Source organism: Zalophus californianus, chromosome 8 (assembly GCF_009762305.2).
Source record: "Zalophus californianus isolate mZalCal1 chromosome 8, mZalCal1.pri.v2, whole genome shotgun sequence".
Classification (NCBI taxonomy): Eukaryota; Metazoa; Chordata; class Mammalia; order Carnivora; family Otariidae; genus Zalophus; species Zalophus californianus.
In genome coordinates, this window is record NC_045602.1 from 49726989 (window position 1) to 49741807 (window position 14819).

General features: G+C 53.8%; 1 protein-coding gene across 2 annotated transcripts; it reads left to right on the plus strand.

The window, feature by feature from the left end:
• The first annotated feature begins 439 nt into the window (after window positions 1-439).
• BOLA3 (bolA family member 3) lies at window positions 440-10945 on the plus strand. 2 transcript variants are annotated; one of them, XM_027622899.2, is made up of 4 exons: window positions 440-592; window positions 2951-3074; window positions 4860-4948; window positions 9894-10337. In XM_027622899.2, exons 1-4 carry the CDS (start codon window positions 539-541, stop codon window positions 9957-9959), a joined length of 333 nt encoding a protein of 110 aa, XP_027478700.1. In that variant the 5' UTR covers window positions 440-538; the 3' UTR covers window positions 9960-10337. The 2 variants fall into 2 exon arrangements, with proteins under 2 accessions (XP_027478700.1, XP_027478701.1); XM_027622900.2 differs by lacking the exon at window positions 4860-4948 and having other exon boundaries at window positions 9894-10945.
• The last annotated feature ends 3874 nt before the right edge of the window (window positions 10946-14819 follow it).

The following is a 14819-nucleotide window of genomic DNA, read 5'->3' on the forward strand; positions in this document are numbered from 1 at the left end:
AGAACTTCTGTCCTCGTCTCCAGTGTCAGCCCCCTATAGCCCCTCGTCTTCGCAGGAGCCCGAACGGTCTTTCTAAAACTCAAATCTGAAAACGACTCCCCTACTTAATGTCCCTCCACGGCTCGCCTGTTCTGGAGGGAGAAACCCACACTCCCCAGTTTGGAAGCCAGGTTGCGGGCGGTGGGGATGGCAAGGGAGATGTCCTACCGAGGGCGCGAGGTGCACTGGCGTGTGAGCAGCTCAGATCGGGGGACCGAGAACCCCGGGCGTCCCCAGGCTGCGCAAGAAGGGCCCGCTGGCGGAACGACCCCCGGAGGCCGGCGGAGCGCGGCGCTGACCGGGCCGGGTAGGGTCGCGAGCGGGCGGGGCAGCAGGTTCCGGGGAGGCGTCCCCGGGGCGAGGACGCGGCCCGAGCGGGGCGGCTCGCGGCCTCCGGGCGGCAGGGGGCGGCCTCGTCCGCGGCGGCGGCTCCGGGTCCCCGGCTCCGCGCCTCTCAGGGGACGCGGCGACCTCAGGCGGCGGGCCGCGTTGGCCGGGCATGGCGGCGTGGAGCCCGGCCACGGCAGCGCCGCTGCTCCGTGGGATCCGCGGGGTGAGCAGCGGGGCCGGGCTGCTCTTCCCGGGCGGGAGCTGCCGAGGGGCCGCGGGGCTGGCCGCGGCTGGGGCTCGAGGACCGGCTCCCGTAGAGCGCGGCGCAGGGCCCGGGGGCCTCCCTTTCCTTTCTCTCATTCATTCCTAGTGGGTTGGGTCCTTCAGTGGGCAGGGGCGGCGGGGCTCGGAGAAGTGGCAGGCCCCGGCGCGCGCTGGCGGAGCTCCCGAGCCGGTGGAGGTGGGGGGGCGAGGGGACCAGACACAGAAACCGTCGTGATCCCGCGGGCGTGGAGAAAGCGGTGTTGATGTACTGAGCCGGAGACATAGCAGTCACAGCCCGGAGTCCTGGCGTGGGTGCCGGAGAGTGCGAGGGTCTGGGCTTTGGGCAAGTCCTCCCAGCCTCTGTGCCCTCTCCAAGCCCCACACGCCCTGAGTAGAAGCCCAGCAGAGGGCACTCCCCACGCGCTCTCTGAATTTTCTCTCCTCGTTTCTGAGTCATCCTTTCCTCACTTCATCCACTTTGCTCTTCCCTTCTTCCTCCTAGCCTGCAGCTCTTGAACGCGCCTCCACTGAGTATAAAGAGCTGGTGACTTTCAGCGGGACAGTCAGGATTCTAGGGATTTTGTCAGTAGATTGCTCGTGTAAAGGCCACTGCCTACAGATTAGCTAAAACGGAGGAAAGACCTCCCAAGAAATCAGCAATGCTAAGTACCCTCAGCCCTTAGCGATTTCTGCTTCTGCCTGCCACCTGGTTACCCTCTGCTCCCCAAGGCTCTGTCCTCAGAGGAGGCTCCACACCCCCCTCCTCCATCCCAATTTTAGCCAGGCCCCCAACATCAAGTTTCTGCCCCTCCACACGGCACTCAGTCTTACTCCAGACCTTTTTCTTCTGACCTGCATTTCAACTGCCTGCTAGAATTGAGATTTCTTTGCAGGTGCGAGTAGGCATGCCGTGAATGGTGTGCTCACTGTGTTCATTCGTTCATCCATCCATCACCCAAGTCTCCCAGAGGGCCTGTCCTGGCCCAGCTTTGGAAGGCTGCAGTAACAGGATAGACTCATTCTTGGCCTTTGAAACCAGCTAGTGAAAGAGCCAGTGCACAGGTCATTTTAAAGAAGGTGCTTCAAGGGGCACCTGGGTGGCTCAGTCGGTTAAGCACCGGACTTTTGATCTCAGCTCAAGTCTTGAACTCAGGGTGGTGAGTTCAAGCCCTGCACTGGGCTCCATGCTGGGTGTGGAGCCTACTTTAAAAAAAAGAAGGTACTTTGAGAGTCTCTAACACAGGACCCTGCTCTGGGCCATCAGGGACAGCCTGAGGACAGGTGGCACTGAAGGGTGAAGGGATGGTACCTTCAGCACCAGCACTAGATGAACAGCGCTTGTGTGTCCCATCTGTCACCCCCCTCCAGTCTGATGCCCAGGCTACTCCCTTTGTAATACCTCTCATCTGGGCATCTTAACTGACTAGCTTCAAAAGGCACTGTTTTGTGCAGGTTACTTTGGCACCAAGAGGCCTAACAAACCCCAAGATCTTTAGCCTGACATTCAGGGCCTGCGATGCTCTCTTTTCAGTCTCCCTTTTAGCATGTGCTCAACCCAGTCAAAGGGCTGCAGACCTGGTTTTTTTCTCTCTCTCCCATAAGGGTTGAGACATGTCCCTGCGAGAAGCACTGGTTCCCTATGGTAGCCACTGGGGGCAGAGGGAGTGTTGTTGCCAGTGGTAAATAAATGTTTCTCCTTCAGGTCCTTTAACAGAATTCTGCTGCTTCTCCCCAGTAAGAATTAGTACATGTAGCAAAGTGTAGCCTGCTTAGTGAGCAGTAGCTCACAAGGCCACATCCCACTGGAGGGTGTGGAATGTGAATCAGGCCTAAAGGACAGGTGGCATTTGGTCTCAGCAGCACATGGTCAGTGGCACGCTGGCCCGGGGAGGCATGTGTGAGGCGGGCTGCCTGGCCTCTGGCTCCACATCTCACCAGTGGACCCGACCTTAGCACATGCCGTAGTCCCCTCATTTCTTCACCTCCAAAACTGACACCACGATGGTGTCTCTCTGACAGCATTATCATGAGGAGTTCAAGATCTGTTAAGTTTGTCTTGCTCTGAAGTCAAAGTGAGTTATTTACAATTCCACTCCCCACCCTCACCAACTCCCCAAGAAGTTTATTCTGTGCCTTGGGGAGCTTCAGTGGACATGCGATGCCACGCAGTCCCTGGGATGCAGCGCATGGCCATGCTGGCGGGGGGCCTGGGCCCTGGCTGGCGGGGCAGTGGCAGGTGGGGCCTGCACAGTGACCAGGCCCGGCCTGTGGGCACCATCATCTCGCTCGGCCATGACTCTCCTCTGTTCTGTGGCAGCTTCCTCTTCTCCACTGTGTCCAACGAACGTTTGCCTCGCAAACTGAGGGGGAGCTCAGAGTGACCCAAGTTCTCAAAGAAAGGTTTCCTGGAGCTACAGCTATCCAAGTCACTGACATTTCAGGTGAGGTTTTCTCTCATCTTTCCCACCGGGTCTGCTAGGATTTTGCCCTCCGCAGGGCTGGGGCGCTGGGCAGAGCGCACTCACCATCAGCGGCTTCTCGGTACGTGTGGCTTTTGGACAGATGGAATTCAGTCTCTCCCAGCCGATGGCTGGAGGTGGGGATGTGGAAGCGTCGGAGGGAAACTTTGTGAGGATAAGGCCCAGCTGGGAGGACTCGTGGTTGCTAGCCTGGCCTGGCTCTCGGTCTCCCTAGGACTCAGGCCCACAGTCTTTAATTTGACTTCCAGATGAACATTAATTTTGCCACATTCTCCTGACACCCTAGAATGTTAGAGCTGGGGCGGATCCCAGAAGGATTTTATCCTTTTGAAAATAACTGCCTTACTTTCCCCATGAGGAGCCGAGCTCAGAAAGGCCAAACAACCTGCTCAGCCCCTCCCAGGGAGGACGCGGCAGAACTGGAACCAGCACCAGGACACAGGGGGACACAGGCGGACTCTGTCCTGAGTCCAGTTGCCAGCCCCAGGCGCCTCAGAAGTCAGACTGGCTGCATGTTAAGAACGGGCTGGGGAGGCAAGTTCTGCAACCACAGGCCAGGACAGGGCCTTTGTCCAGACGCACGTGTGGAACAGCTTAGCGGGGGCAGTTAGGTGGGCGTCCACCTGCATCTCTCCATATCCACATGTGTCTTTGGCACCCTGCATTGCCATGACGTTCTCAGTCCTATACCTGCCCCAGGCCCAGGTCAGGCAGAACTGGAACTTGACCTTCCGTCTGGCTCTGCCTCGCCCTGAACGGAGTGTGGAAAGGGAACCGAGGCCGGACAGCTTGGTTCCTGGTGCGCATAAAGCCTGCTGAGTAACTTGCACTTCTCATAAACTAGCCGGGTGCTCCCAGCACAGGGGACATGTTCTCTCTTGCCCACGCTGGTTCATGCTAGGGCGGCACACTTGTGTCGGTCATCGGCACAAGCTCGCCGGCCACGTGGGTGTGGGTGGATGTGTCTGCCACAGACAGCTTGACCAGAAAGCTGTTCCCTCCCCAAGGGAGCCCGGGATGAGACCCTTGAGGCTGCTCACAGACCAGGAGGGGCTGAAGAGAGCCCTGGGCAGGGCCGCCTGGCTGGCTCAGTTGGTGAAGCTTCTGCCTTTGGCTCAGGTCTTGATCTCGGGGTCCTGGGATCGAGCCCCACGTCGGGCTCCCTGCTCGGTGGGAAACCTGCTTCTCCCTCTGCCTCTGTTGCTGCCCCTGCTTGTGTTTGGTCTTTCTTTCAAATAAATAAAATCCAAAAAGAAAAAAAAAGAAAGAGAGAGAGAGACCCACGCAGCTCTATTACACAGGGTATTTTCAAACCAAACTTTAGTGTATTTTTGCATTTTTAAAAATACTGACTGCTGCTCCTTTGGTAGGTCGAACATGGAAATTCAGCCTCTCCCACCCCTCCTCTTCCAGGGGGTTTCTTGGTCTACTCAACAGAAATACGAAGCAAACCAACATTTCCTAGGCTTTCTGTGCTTTGTGCCTTACCTTCCATGCCCCACAAGGCATAATCCTGGGTAAGTGCAGCTGACTTGCGAAAGGAAGAGCATATTTTGGATCGAGGCAGCCCCATGGGGAGCATGTGGTCCGGTCGTCAGCCGTGAGGTTTTTCTAACCGTATTAGCAACTTTCTGCTGAATAAGAATATTCAGACCTTCTTTGGATTGTACGGTACTTTGAGGACATATGGGACCGTGGCTACCGTAAGTTAATAATTGAAACACTTTTGAGTCATGTTTATTTCAGGAGGCTGTGGGGCGATGTATGAAATCCGGATCGAGTCAGAAGAATTTAAGGAGAAGAGAACTGTCCAGCAGCACCAGATGGTAAATCAGGTCAGTAGAAGCAACACGGCTCCGTTGCCATTGGTCTCCAGCATCTTAAAGGGCCTGACAAGCGGGGATGGTGTTTTAACTGTCAGCCCTGGGAAAGAATAAGGCAATACCACGCTCATGCAGACAGCATTCAGGACCTGAGCAAAATGCAATCTGGAACTTACCTGGAATCAGACGGTGGGCAAACAGGAATTTTATTCAGAATTGAAAAGAAGCCACCCAATAGTTATTTTGCATTTCCTTCTGTATTTTTTTGTATAATGCTACCAATGTTTACTGTATATATCTGTAAACATACAAGTACTAAAAAATAGATGTTTTGGAGATTTGAAGATTTTTTTTTTTTTAGCGTTTCTTTGGACTGCTTTGTACAGATGGGTAAATTGAGGCATGGCATGATTGAGAATTGCTCCAGCTGCCCCAGACCCAGTGACAGGATATGGGGGTCTGGAACATCAGATTTAACCAGACTAAGGTCCAGTTTATTCATGATCTATGCTTATTTTACTTGGGATTTATACCAGCCTGGGCCCTGGCCTGTATCTGTAGTCACCCTCCTGCAGCAGGTGTGTCTGACATCATTCTGGAAGGTCTTGCACATTGTGAACTAGTTTCATTTTTGTCTAGCACAGCTCTGGTCATGAGAGTCCCTCTGTGGCCCCTTGTGTATCCAGTTCAGGTGTCCCAGACTGCTGTTCCAGGCTTTCCCCACCCTTCCCCGAACGAAGCCTCCCTTGGCCCCTGCCCGTTGTTCTGTCTGTGCTTCTGGACCTTTGCCCAGATCAGCCCTCCTGCCTGGGTTCCCTTCCTCTCCTCTGGCACCCAGCTCAAATGCTGCCCCCCCTCCACCATGTCCACCTGCCTGGCAGGGCATGAATGTCCCCGCACCTTCTGACTCCAGCGTTCTCTGCCTTGTGTCCTGGATACTTACATCCCTGCTCTCTGTCCCTTAGCCCTGTCATTCCTCTGTGGGCTGTTCCCTTTTGGATCCATCTTTGACTTCCTCAAGGAGCCCAGTCCTTCATTTGCACGCGGACACCTTCGTCCATATGGCATGCTGAGGGTCTGCTGGGAGGTCTGGGGTAGAACGGCCACTCTGCTCCCCCAAAAGTACTTCTAGTCCTGTGTGATCTCAGGGGTGGGAGCCAAGGCAAGACAGGGAGGACCTGACGGGCCCAAATTGTCCCCAAAAGCAGGACTTTGGGTTTTGTCCCTAGAACTCCTCAGGCTGCCTGGTGTGCCTGGGCTCTGAGGGGCGCTGTGAATTTGAGTGCATTCCCTGGCCTGGGGCCACCGATACAAGTGGTTAAGGATGCAGTTTCTGGAGTCTGTCTGCCCACATTACGTATGTGGGCTCTGCTACTTTCTAGCTGTGTGATCCTGAGCAACTTACTCAACCTCCCCGTGCCTCGGTTCTTTAATCTGTCACCAGGGAGAGAAACAGTACTTGCCTCAAAGGGCTGTTTTGCAAATTAGTGGAGAGCACATGCGTGGCACTCAGAACGCAGTCTGACAGCTCGTAAGCCCTCGGTAAACGTCAGCGGCCGTCACTGTTGTCATCCTTGTCCACAGCATTGGGCAGAGCCTGCACCGTGTTGGCTGGAGGGGGGAAGGCAGCCATTCCCTGGGTTTGGGGGAATGTCATGGGCTCAAGGCTTCCTCTGGACCCCTGCAGAACTCGGACTTCCCCCGGCACCCTCCGAGCGAGAGAAGCCGGGTGGGGGCCTGGTGGGCCTGGGCTGGGTGAAGTTTCCTCGTCGATCTTGCTTAGTCACCCTAATAGAATTGAGACTCTCAGGCCCAAAAGGCCCTGAAAAGGCCACCTGGCCCATCTGATACTGGAATCCACTGCTGGTCAGACAGTCCCTGCCTGATTGCCTGGGGATGGGCGTCCCTGCTGTCACGACTCACACCTGCTCCACCCTCAGCAGGAATGTGCAGTTCCTCAGGGACCCTGCCGACATGTATCCTGGCCTCGTTTAGCTCCCAGGGTTCATCAGCCTTCTCTTCTGGAATAGTCATTGGTGTTGACTTTGGGCCCGGCCCCAGGGATGGCATCCATCCTATTCCTGCCCCTGACGAACAGCCCCAGGGAGAGGAGTGAGCACTGAGTTCGCTTTTTTTTTTTTTTTAAGATTTTATTTATTTGACAGAGACACAGCCAGAGAGGGAACACAAGCAGGGGGAGTGGGAGAGGGAGAAGCAGGCTTCCCGCGGAGCAGGGTGCCCGATGCGGGGCTCGATCCCAGGACCCTGGGACCATGACCTGAGCCGAAGGCAGACGCTTAACCAACTGAGCCACCCAGGCGCCCACAAGGCACTTGTTTGCGATCGTTCAGTGGAGGAACAGCTCTTCAGGCAGCCAGGGACAAAGATGAGCTCTCTCAGAAAATTTGACAGAGAGAGAGAGAGAATGAGCGCACAAGCAGAGGGAATGGCGGAGGCAGAGGGAGAAGCAGGCCCTCCACTGAGCAGGGAGCCCGATGCGGGGCTCGATCCCAGGAGCTGGGACCATGACCTGAGCCGAAGGCAGACGCTCAATGACTGAGCCCCCAGGCGCCCCTGAGTTCCCTTTTGTGTTGGAGGAAGCTGTTTTCTTCTTGGCTGGCTGCTTCACGGCAGGACCCAAGCCTCAGTGTCTGTGTTGGCAAAGATCGCATGAGGTGTTGGCCCCACGTGCCCGGCCTCGTGACACATGTGGAAGGCATTCGGCCAATAGCAGTCGTCCTCTCCCCTTCTCCAGCCCCTTTCCTGCCTGTTGCCCGTTCACCTGCCCCTGAGGGTGCCTCAGCCCATGCCTCCCCTGCCCGGAGCCCTGCAGCGGGTGCCCTGAGTGCCCGGGGAGTCCAGCCCCACCCCCCCCCTGGAGCCTGCCTCAGTCTCGCACTGCCTGCTCCTGACTCACAGCCAGGCCTCCCCCCGTGCATCGTGGCAGGTCCCTGGCCTTCCCTCCTGGGCCCGGCACGTGGTCCCCCTGCCTGTCCCACTCCAGCTGCCCTGCTCCACGCACGGCCAGTGAAGGCTGGCTCCCTCCCCACACCCACAGCAGCGCTCGTGGCCTCATGGTCCGGCAATGGCTGTCACCGTGTGCCATGTCCGTTTTGTGTGCCCTTGTATTACTTTCCTTTGCCTTTTGCACCTGCGACCCCACCACAATAGCGGACACTGAGAAATGTTTACCCAAACTACATCTTGTGAACTGTGGGGCTATGGCTAAGTCACTTCCCTACCAGGACCTCAACTGTGAAGTGACCCGCGTGAACTTTAAGGCCCCCTGTAGCTGGGAGATACTGTGACCTGGGTCACAGGCCCTTAGAAGCCTGCGAAAGAGCTGGTAGAAGGCACTGGGAGGGCTATGTGCACGGGGCATGAGGAGTCAAGGCTTTCCACGTGAAGGGCGGCTGGGCCCACGCCTAGCCAAGGAGGCTTTAAGGATTGTGGCCCAGGTGACAGCCCAAACACAGGGACAGGGACAGCCTTTAGGGGGCATTCTGTGCCTGCAGAAAGCAGAGAGCTTGGGGCCCAGAGGCCTGTGTTCCCTTCCCCGCCCCCCCGCCATGACATGACATGAGGCTTTTTCCCCAGAGTATTTCTGTTGTCTACAGAGTTGAGGGGGCTGCTGGTGAATATGGAAGGGACAGCGCAGTTCATTGGCTCCCAGCACACAGCAGCTCCTAGCATCAGGGTGGGACAGGAGCCCAAGGGGAACGAGGAGTCGCCAGAACATCAGGGGTCAGGTCCTGATTCTGTTCCTCACTTGCTGGGTTTGGACGGGGTAGATTCTGTGTCTTTTATCAAAGAAAGGGATAGGACTAGATTATCTCTAAGGATCCTTCCCCATAAACTGACTGCACATGTTAGGAATTTTTTTGTTGTTGTAAGCTAGCAACAGCAAACAAAGGGGATTAATTGGCCTGTGCAGTTAAATTATCTGGTTTCTGGCATATCTAGATTCAGGGTCTTAAGCTCATCTGCTTGCTCTTTTTCATGTTCTCTCTCTCTCCCCCTCGCTGAGCTTTTGGCTTCTGTGTTTTGGCCTCATTTTCTCCTACTGGAGATGGGTTTTCTCTTTTTGTTGGAGAACATGGCCCCCAGCCACCTCCAGTTGACATTGTTCAAGTATAGTGACCCAAGAGACAAGGCTCCACGGGGAGAAATCCCAGCAGAGATTCTGATTGGCCCAGTTTGGGTCATGTGTCACCCCTGGACCAATCAGGCTGGGCCAGAGGCACATAGCTACCTAAATACCAGGCAAATTGGTAGGCCCACCAGCTGTACACAGTTAAGATCTCCAGGGGCTGGTGGAGAAGGGGAGGTGTAGAACAATGTGTTTGACATGCTACCATTTATGTTATTAAAAGGTAGCAGGGTGGGGGTGCCTGGGTGGCTCAGTCATTAGACGTCTGCCTTTGGCTCAGGTCATGATCTCAGGGTCCTGGGATCGAGGCCCGCTTCAGGCTCCCTGCTCCGCCCCCAACGAAAAGCCTGCTTCTCCCTCTCCCACTGCCCCTGCTTGTGTTCCCTCTCTCGCTGTGTCTCTTTCTGTCAAATAAATAAATAAAAATCTTTAAAAAAAAATAAAAGGTAGCAGGGTGGATATATATTCATGTTAGCTTAAACATGCATTTTTCAGTCATTGCAAAGACATACAAGAAACTGACACCACTTCTCTCCTTTGGGGATGGAGGTGGGAATGGGGAGGTGGTGCAGGGCAGGTGGAGGGGGGAAACTTCACTGCATGCCTTTCTATAACTTTTGATTTTTGAGCCTCATTAGACATTGATTCAAAAAAACAAAAAACTATTTTCTAAAAAAAAGGGAAAACTGCTCAGACAAAGCACGAGCAGCGCCTCCTACGGAGACAGAGCTATATACAGATACTCTCAGAGAGACTTACTGTGCTCGGTGTCAGATGCAAAACAGTGATGCTCTTCTTCTTACTTAGGCACTGAAAGAAGAAATCAAAGGGATGCACGGATTGCGGATATTTACCTCCGTCCCCAAACACTGACCACGTCCTGGCCTCGTAGATGCTGCTGCTTGACGCCTTGGATGAACTTGGCTGACACCATCCTTTCCTAGGCCTTTGCCAAACAAGTTATCTATTTTGTTCATAGACATTTCCATATTATAATCATAGAAGAATATGTTCTCTATTTAGAGTTTAATTAAAGGCAACAGACAACCGAAACCTTCGAAGAGTCATTGGTGATGCGTCTGGTTCCTCTGTTTCGGAGGCAGTGTCCTCTGTCCAAAGGTGTCCCGTCCTTTTCAGTTGTGTCCTGTTGCTACACACATGGAGGGGAGTACCAGCTCGTTCTGTCATGTCAAGAGACTTTCTTGTTTCTTCTTCTCTAGGAAACTGCTATTAAGGCCCCTTAATCTTACCCAAAAGAAAAGAGAAAAAGAGAAGAGAAAAAAATATGTCCTTTGGTTTTGCTGTTTCCTTGGTCGAATGCCTGGCTTTCCCTCCCCCTCTAAACTTTTTACAAGAGTGATCTTAGACCTTCACTTTCTGACTCCCTGGAGTGCACCCTGAGGAGTCTGGGATGGCAGGGTCAAGGTCGTCTTCGTGCTTGAAGATGCCCCGCCCTCCGCATCTTGGAGGGAGGTGCAGCCCATCTCCCGCACTGGAAGCGGGAAAGGTCTGCTTTCCTAGCTCGCTTGCATATGGGCACGGGTCGGTCTAGACTTAGCCCATCAGACGGATGTGGACTTTGAATGCGGAGCAAGTGACCCGAGAAGGAGGGGTGGTGGTGCACCCGTCCCAGCCGCGGAGGCAGCGGATCCGGCCTTCCGGTTGCTGGTAGTGTTGGAGTCAGTGTCACAAGCCGTGGGCTCTGTGGAGTCCGTGGTGGCGGTGGCGGTCTAGGTCTGCAGCACGATCTGGGCTCTGGTAACACAGCCTTCCTGTTCCTGCCCACTTTCGGAAGCTGGTTCGCCAATCTTCCCAGAAATTTTGTGATTGTTCCATGTCCTTTCACTAAATTCTTTATTGTTCACATCACTCTGGTCAGTGTCTGTTGCTTGCAACCGAGAGCCCTAATGGGTTCACCCGCCCCTCACAGTGGGGCTCCTGCCCTCCTGCCCCCCCTTCCCCCCTGGATAGCTGTCTGAGAGACCGTGTCCACTGCCACTCTCAGTCCTCGGCACCCCAGTCACCATGGTGATGCCAGGCTGACCATCCGCTCCTTCCTCAAATGCCTCCTTTGTCTTTCGTGGAGCTGCTTACCAGGGAAACCGATGGTCACTATCATGTCTGGAGATTCCCTAGTACGTCCCGAAGTAATGAAAGTATGTGGTTAAAACAACCTTGGGCCTGAGTTTTGGAGCAGCACAAATTTTAAATAATCTGTTCATATATCATGCCCCCATTTTGGGGTTTAAAAATATTCTCTATTTCCACAGTAAGGGGGAGGGATTGGTGTCCTGCCAAGGCAGAGCCGCCTTTTACATGGAATAGATTCACTGAGTTGTATAAGAGCTGAGAAGCCAGGATAAAACAGAACTGAGGATCAGAGGCACCTCTGAAAGAGCGCCCCAGAGGACAGCTTTTAGGTGGCGTAGTGGGGAAACACCGAAGAATGGTGTCCCAGGGGCCAGAAAAAGGTAGCAGTCAGTGAGGACAGAGAGATCACAGAATTAGACACATGTTGGTTACTTGTGTGGAGTCTAATTGTCCTGAGGGTGGGCTGGACGTAGTCCTCTGCTTCTAAAGAACAGAATCCAGTAGAAAGGACAAGGGGCCGCTTCAGAGACTACGTCATAAAAGACACTGTGGCTTCCTCTTTGCTCTCTCTCAGATTGCTCACTCTGGGGGAAGGTAGCCACCATGTTGTGAGGGCACTCAAGCAGCCTGTGGAGACATCCATGTGGGGAACTGAGGCCTCTTACCAACAGCCAATGACACAGGCCTGCCAGTAGCCAGCAGGGCACCAAAACTTCTGCCAAAACAAGAACCATTTGGGTAAACCACCTTGGAAGTGGGTCCTTCCAAGTCACAGTCACCGTTGAACCTTCAGACAACTGTCGCCCCAGCTGACATCTTGACTGCAGCTTGCCAGAACCACTCAGCTAGGCTACTCCCAATTCTTGACTAACAGAAACTGGGAGGTAATAAATATTTGTTATTTGAAGCCACTAAGTTTCAGGGTAAGTTCTAGAGCAATAGATAACTGCGTACACTGGTACACTTGTGCAGTACGGGCAGGACACTGGGGCATTTCACATATTGGAGGAGAGGTGGGAGGGCCGAACTGCAGAAAGGAGCACAACGTCAGGAGCTCACGACACCCCTGGGTCTCCACATCTCCTCTCTGCTTCTCTCTGCAGATCAGCTTTATTGTAGATATATTTATTGTAGACTGGCGTTCACCATATGCTGCCAGGGTATGACTCACTGTCCTGCCTGTGGCTCTTACTTTTTATACTTAATGTCCAAGCCATAAGAAGGGCAGACCTTCCTTCCAAGTTCCAGTCCAAAGAATGCCCGGGAAGGCCTCCGACCGGCCCGCCTTGAATCAGGAGCCACCCAGGAGGCATGTGACGCGGCAGCCTCTCTCTGGACTCGGCGTTAGAGTGGAGGGAGGAGCAATTGCCTTAAAAAGTGGGGGGTTCTGTTCCAAGAAGAGGCTGGGGACAAACAACAAGTATTCTTGAGCAGAGGGAAAGGTGATGGGGCCTAGCAGGCCTGCTAGGAGTCCGGGACACCAGGGAAACTCGGAGTCTTCCCTGGCTTCACGCTGCCTCCCCACCCTGGGCAACTCTCCAGGTCCAGAGGAATGTGTCAGCCCTACCATGGCCACATGTCTGTTCCCAAATCTGGCAACAAGAACTTTTTCAAGTAGCTCCCCTACCCCCTCTGCTGTTGTTCTTCCTCCAAAATTAAAAGGAAAGTTGGAGGAATCAGAGTTTCTTTTTAGTTGATTAAACAAGAAGGAATTATTTAATCGGAGTGGCCAGAGTATAACATTGCATCTGATAGAGCCAACTCTTAGCTTTTTGATTAAGTGCTACTTGTGGAATGAGATGGTACAATTTCTGAGTCATGTGTCCTTTTAAAAACAGTGTCCAGTTTTCCAGTGGAAAATCCAAAGCATCTTGAGGTAGGTGCTTGCTGACCAGATCAACCAATCTGACGGACACTGCCCCGTGCACAGCTCTCCCCCAGGTCCCTTTGGTCCCATGGGTTCATGTAGTGCCCCTCTCTCCCCTGATTAGACCACCGAACGAGCGGCCAGGGCACCGGCTGGCCTGTAGCCTGGGAGGGGACCCGGGGCCACGAAGCCCCACCCATATGCTGGCGCTGGCAAAGAGCGTAGGAATCCAGTTGTCTTTCTTGGGAATCCAAACTGGAAATGCGAGAGTAAATGACCCAAGGACAGCTCATGGCTGGTGGAAAGCTCTGCGCAAACAAATAAGGGCACTCCAATCAAGAAATACAGAAAGAATCCGTCTAGGAGAAACGGAAGTTGGAAAAGTGGCCTGGGAGATGCCAGGGGGGCATTGGCAAATCTGAGTTGAGAGGAAGCCGACACTGGGGAATAAAGACAGTGATTCTCAATCCTGCTGCAAATGAGAACCACCCGGGGTGTTTAAAATACTCACAGCTGGGGCGTTCCCAGGTCCACGAGGCAGAGACCAGGCAGTTAAAAACAGACGTGAGCCACCCTGCACGCCTTAGAGCCTCCGGAGTCAGGACAGACCCCCTACCTCTGCCCTGAAACCTGGGTGAGGCCTGCCCTGCCCACCCCCTTTCCTCCCAGGGAGCTGTTGCGCCTGCATCAGTTTGCCAGCTCCCCTCCATCTCCTACCCACCTTGCTGGTGGGGGGGGGGAGAGGGGCTGCCCGCACCCCCTAACTCCACGGGGTGAATGGTGGGAGAGCGCCCATGCCACCAGAGCTGGGGGCGAGCCCGGGGGCCCCCCAGTTGCCCCAGGCAGAATCCGGCCCGTGGATTCGAGGAAAAAGGAGCCTGGCGTCTGCCAGCTGGGAGTTTCCCGAGTTTTCCGGAGCAGCACCACGCACCGCTTCGCTACCCTGCGCTCCCTCCGGCCCACAAGGTAGGACGCCCCCGCATGTGCCCGCGTGCGTGTCAGAAACCTTTGGCTTGAGTCAGCAGAATTGTTTCTTACTTGCAACCCAGAGAGCCTTAAGCCACGCCATCCGTATCTTGCAACTCACCCCTTACCGAAAGAGCCCGACTTCTGCCATCTTTCCTCCTTGCATTTGCTCTAATAACGCTGGTCAAGGATCAAGTCTGTCATTAGGCACTTCCTTTCAGGAAATTGAGCGCGTTTCTCAGGTCGTGGTGAGATAGCCTGACACTGGGAATTTCAAAGAACATTTATGCACTTTAATTTTGTTTTGTTTTAGAAAAATATAATGCTTATTAGGGAGGTAGTAAAAGGTGCCAGTTTCTTCAGTCAGCTTTGACCTTTATTCAAACGCCGTTTGTTCAGAACCGGAGCGTCTGTAATGGTCTTTGGCCTCAGCCACCTCCCCAGCAGTCATAAAAACACAGAGGTCCTCAGGGAGCCGAATAGCCAGCTAAACAAATGGATGAAAAAGTAAAAAGTGAGAACAACTGAAGTTCAAGTAATAATGTTAGCTTTTTTTAAGTAAACGGTTTTTAGGACAGTTATATAACTGTTTTCAGAACTATTTTAGATTTACAGAAAAATGGACAGGAGAGTACAGAGTGCCTGGTGTATTCCCCACCGTTTCCCCTCCTCTTAACGGTTGAGATTAGTGTGGTACATTTGTTACAATTAACGAACTGATTTTGATACAATATTACAAATTAAAGCCCATAGTTTGTTCAGATCTCCTTAGTTTTTCCTTAATATCTAGTTCCCAGTGCCCCCTCCAC

Coding starts and splice junctions, on each gene's coding strand:
- BOLA3 (XM_027622899.2), top strand. CDS start 539: ATGGCGGCGTGGAGCCCGGCCACGGCAGCGCCGCTGCTCCGTGGGATC. Junction 593..2,950: donor TGCTCCGTGGGATCCGCGGG/GTGAGCAGCGGG, acceptor GTTCTGTGGCAG/CTTCCTCTTCTCCACTGTGT. Junction 3,075..4,859: donor CCAAGTCACTGACATTTCAG/GTGAGGTTTTCT, acceptor TGTTTATTTCAG/GAGGCTGTGGGGCGATGTAT.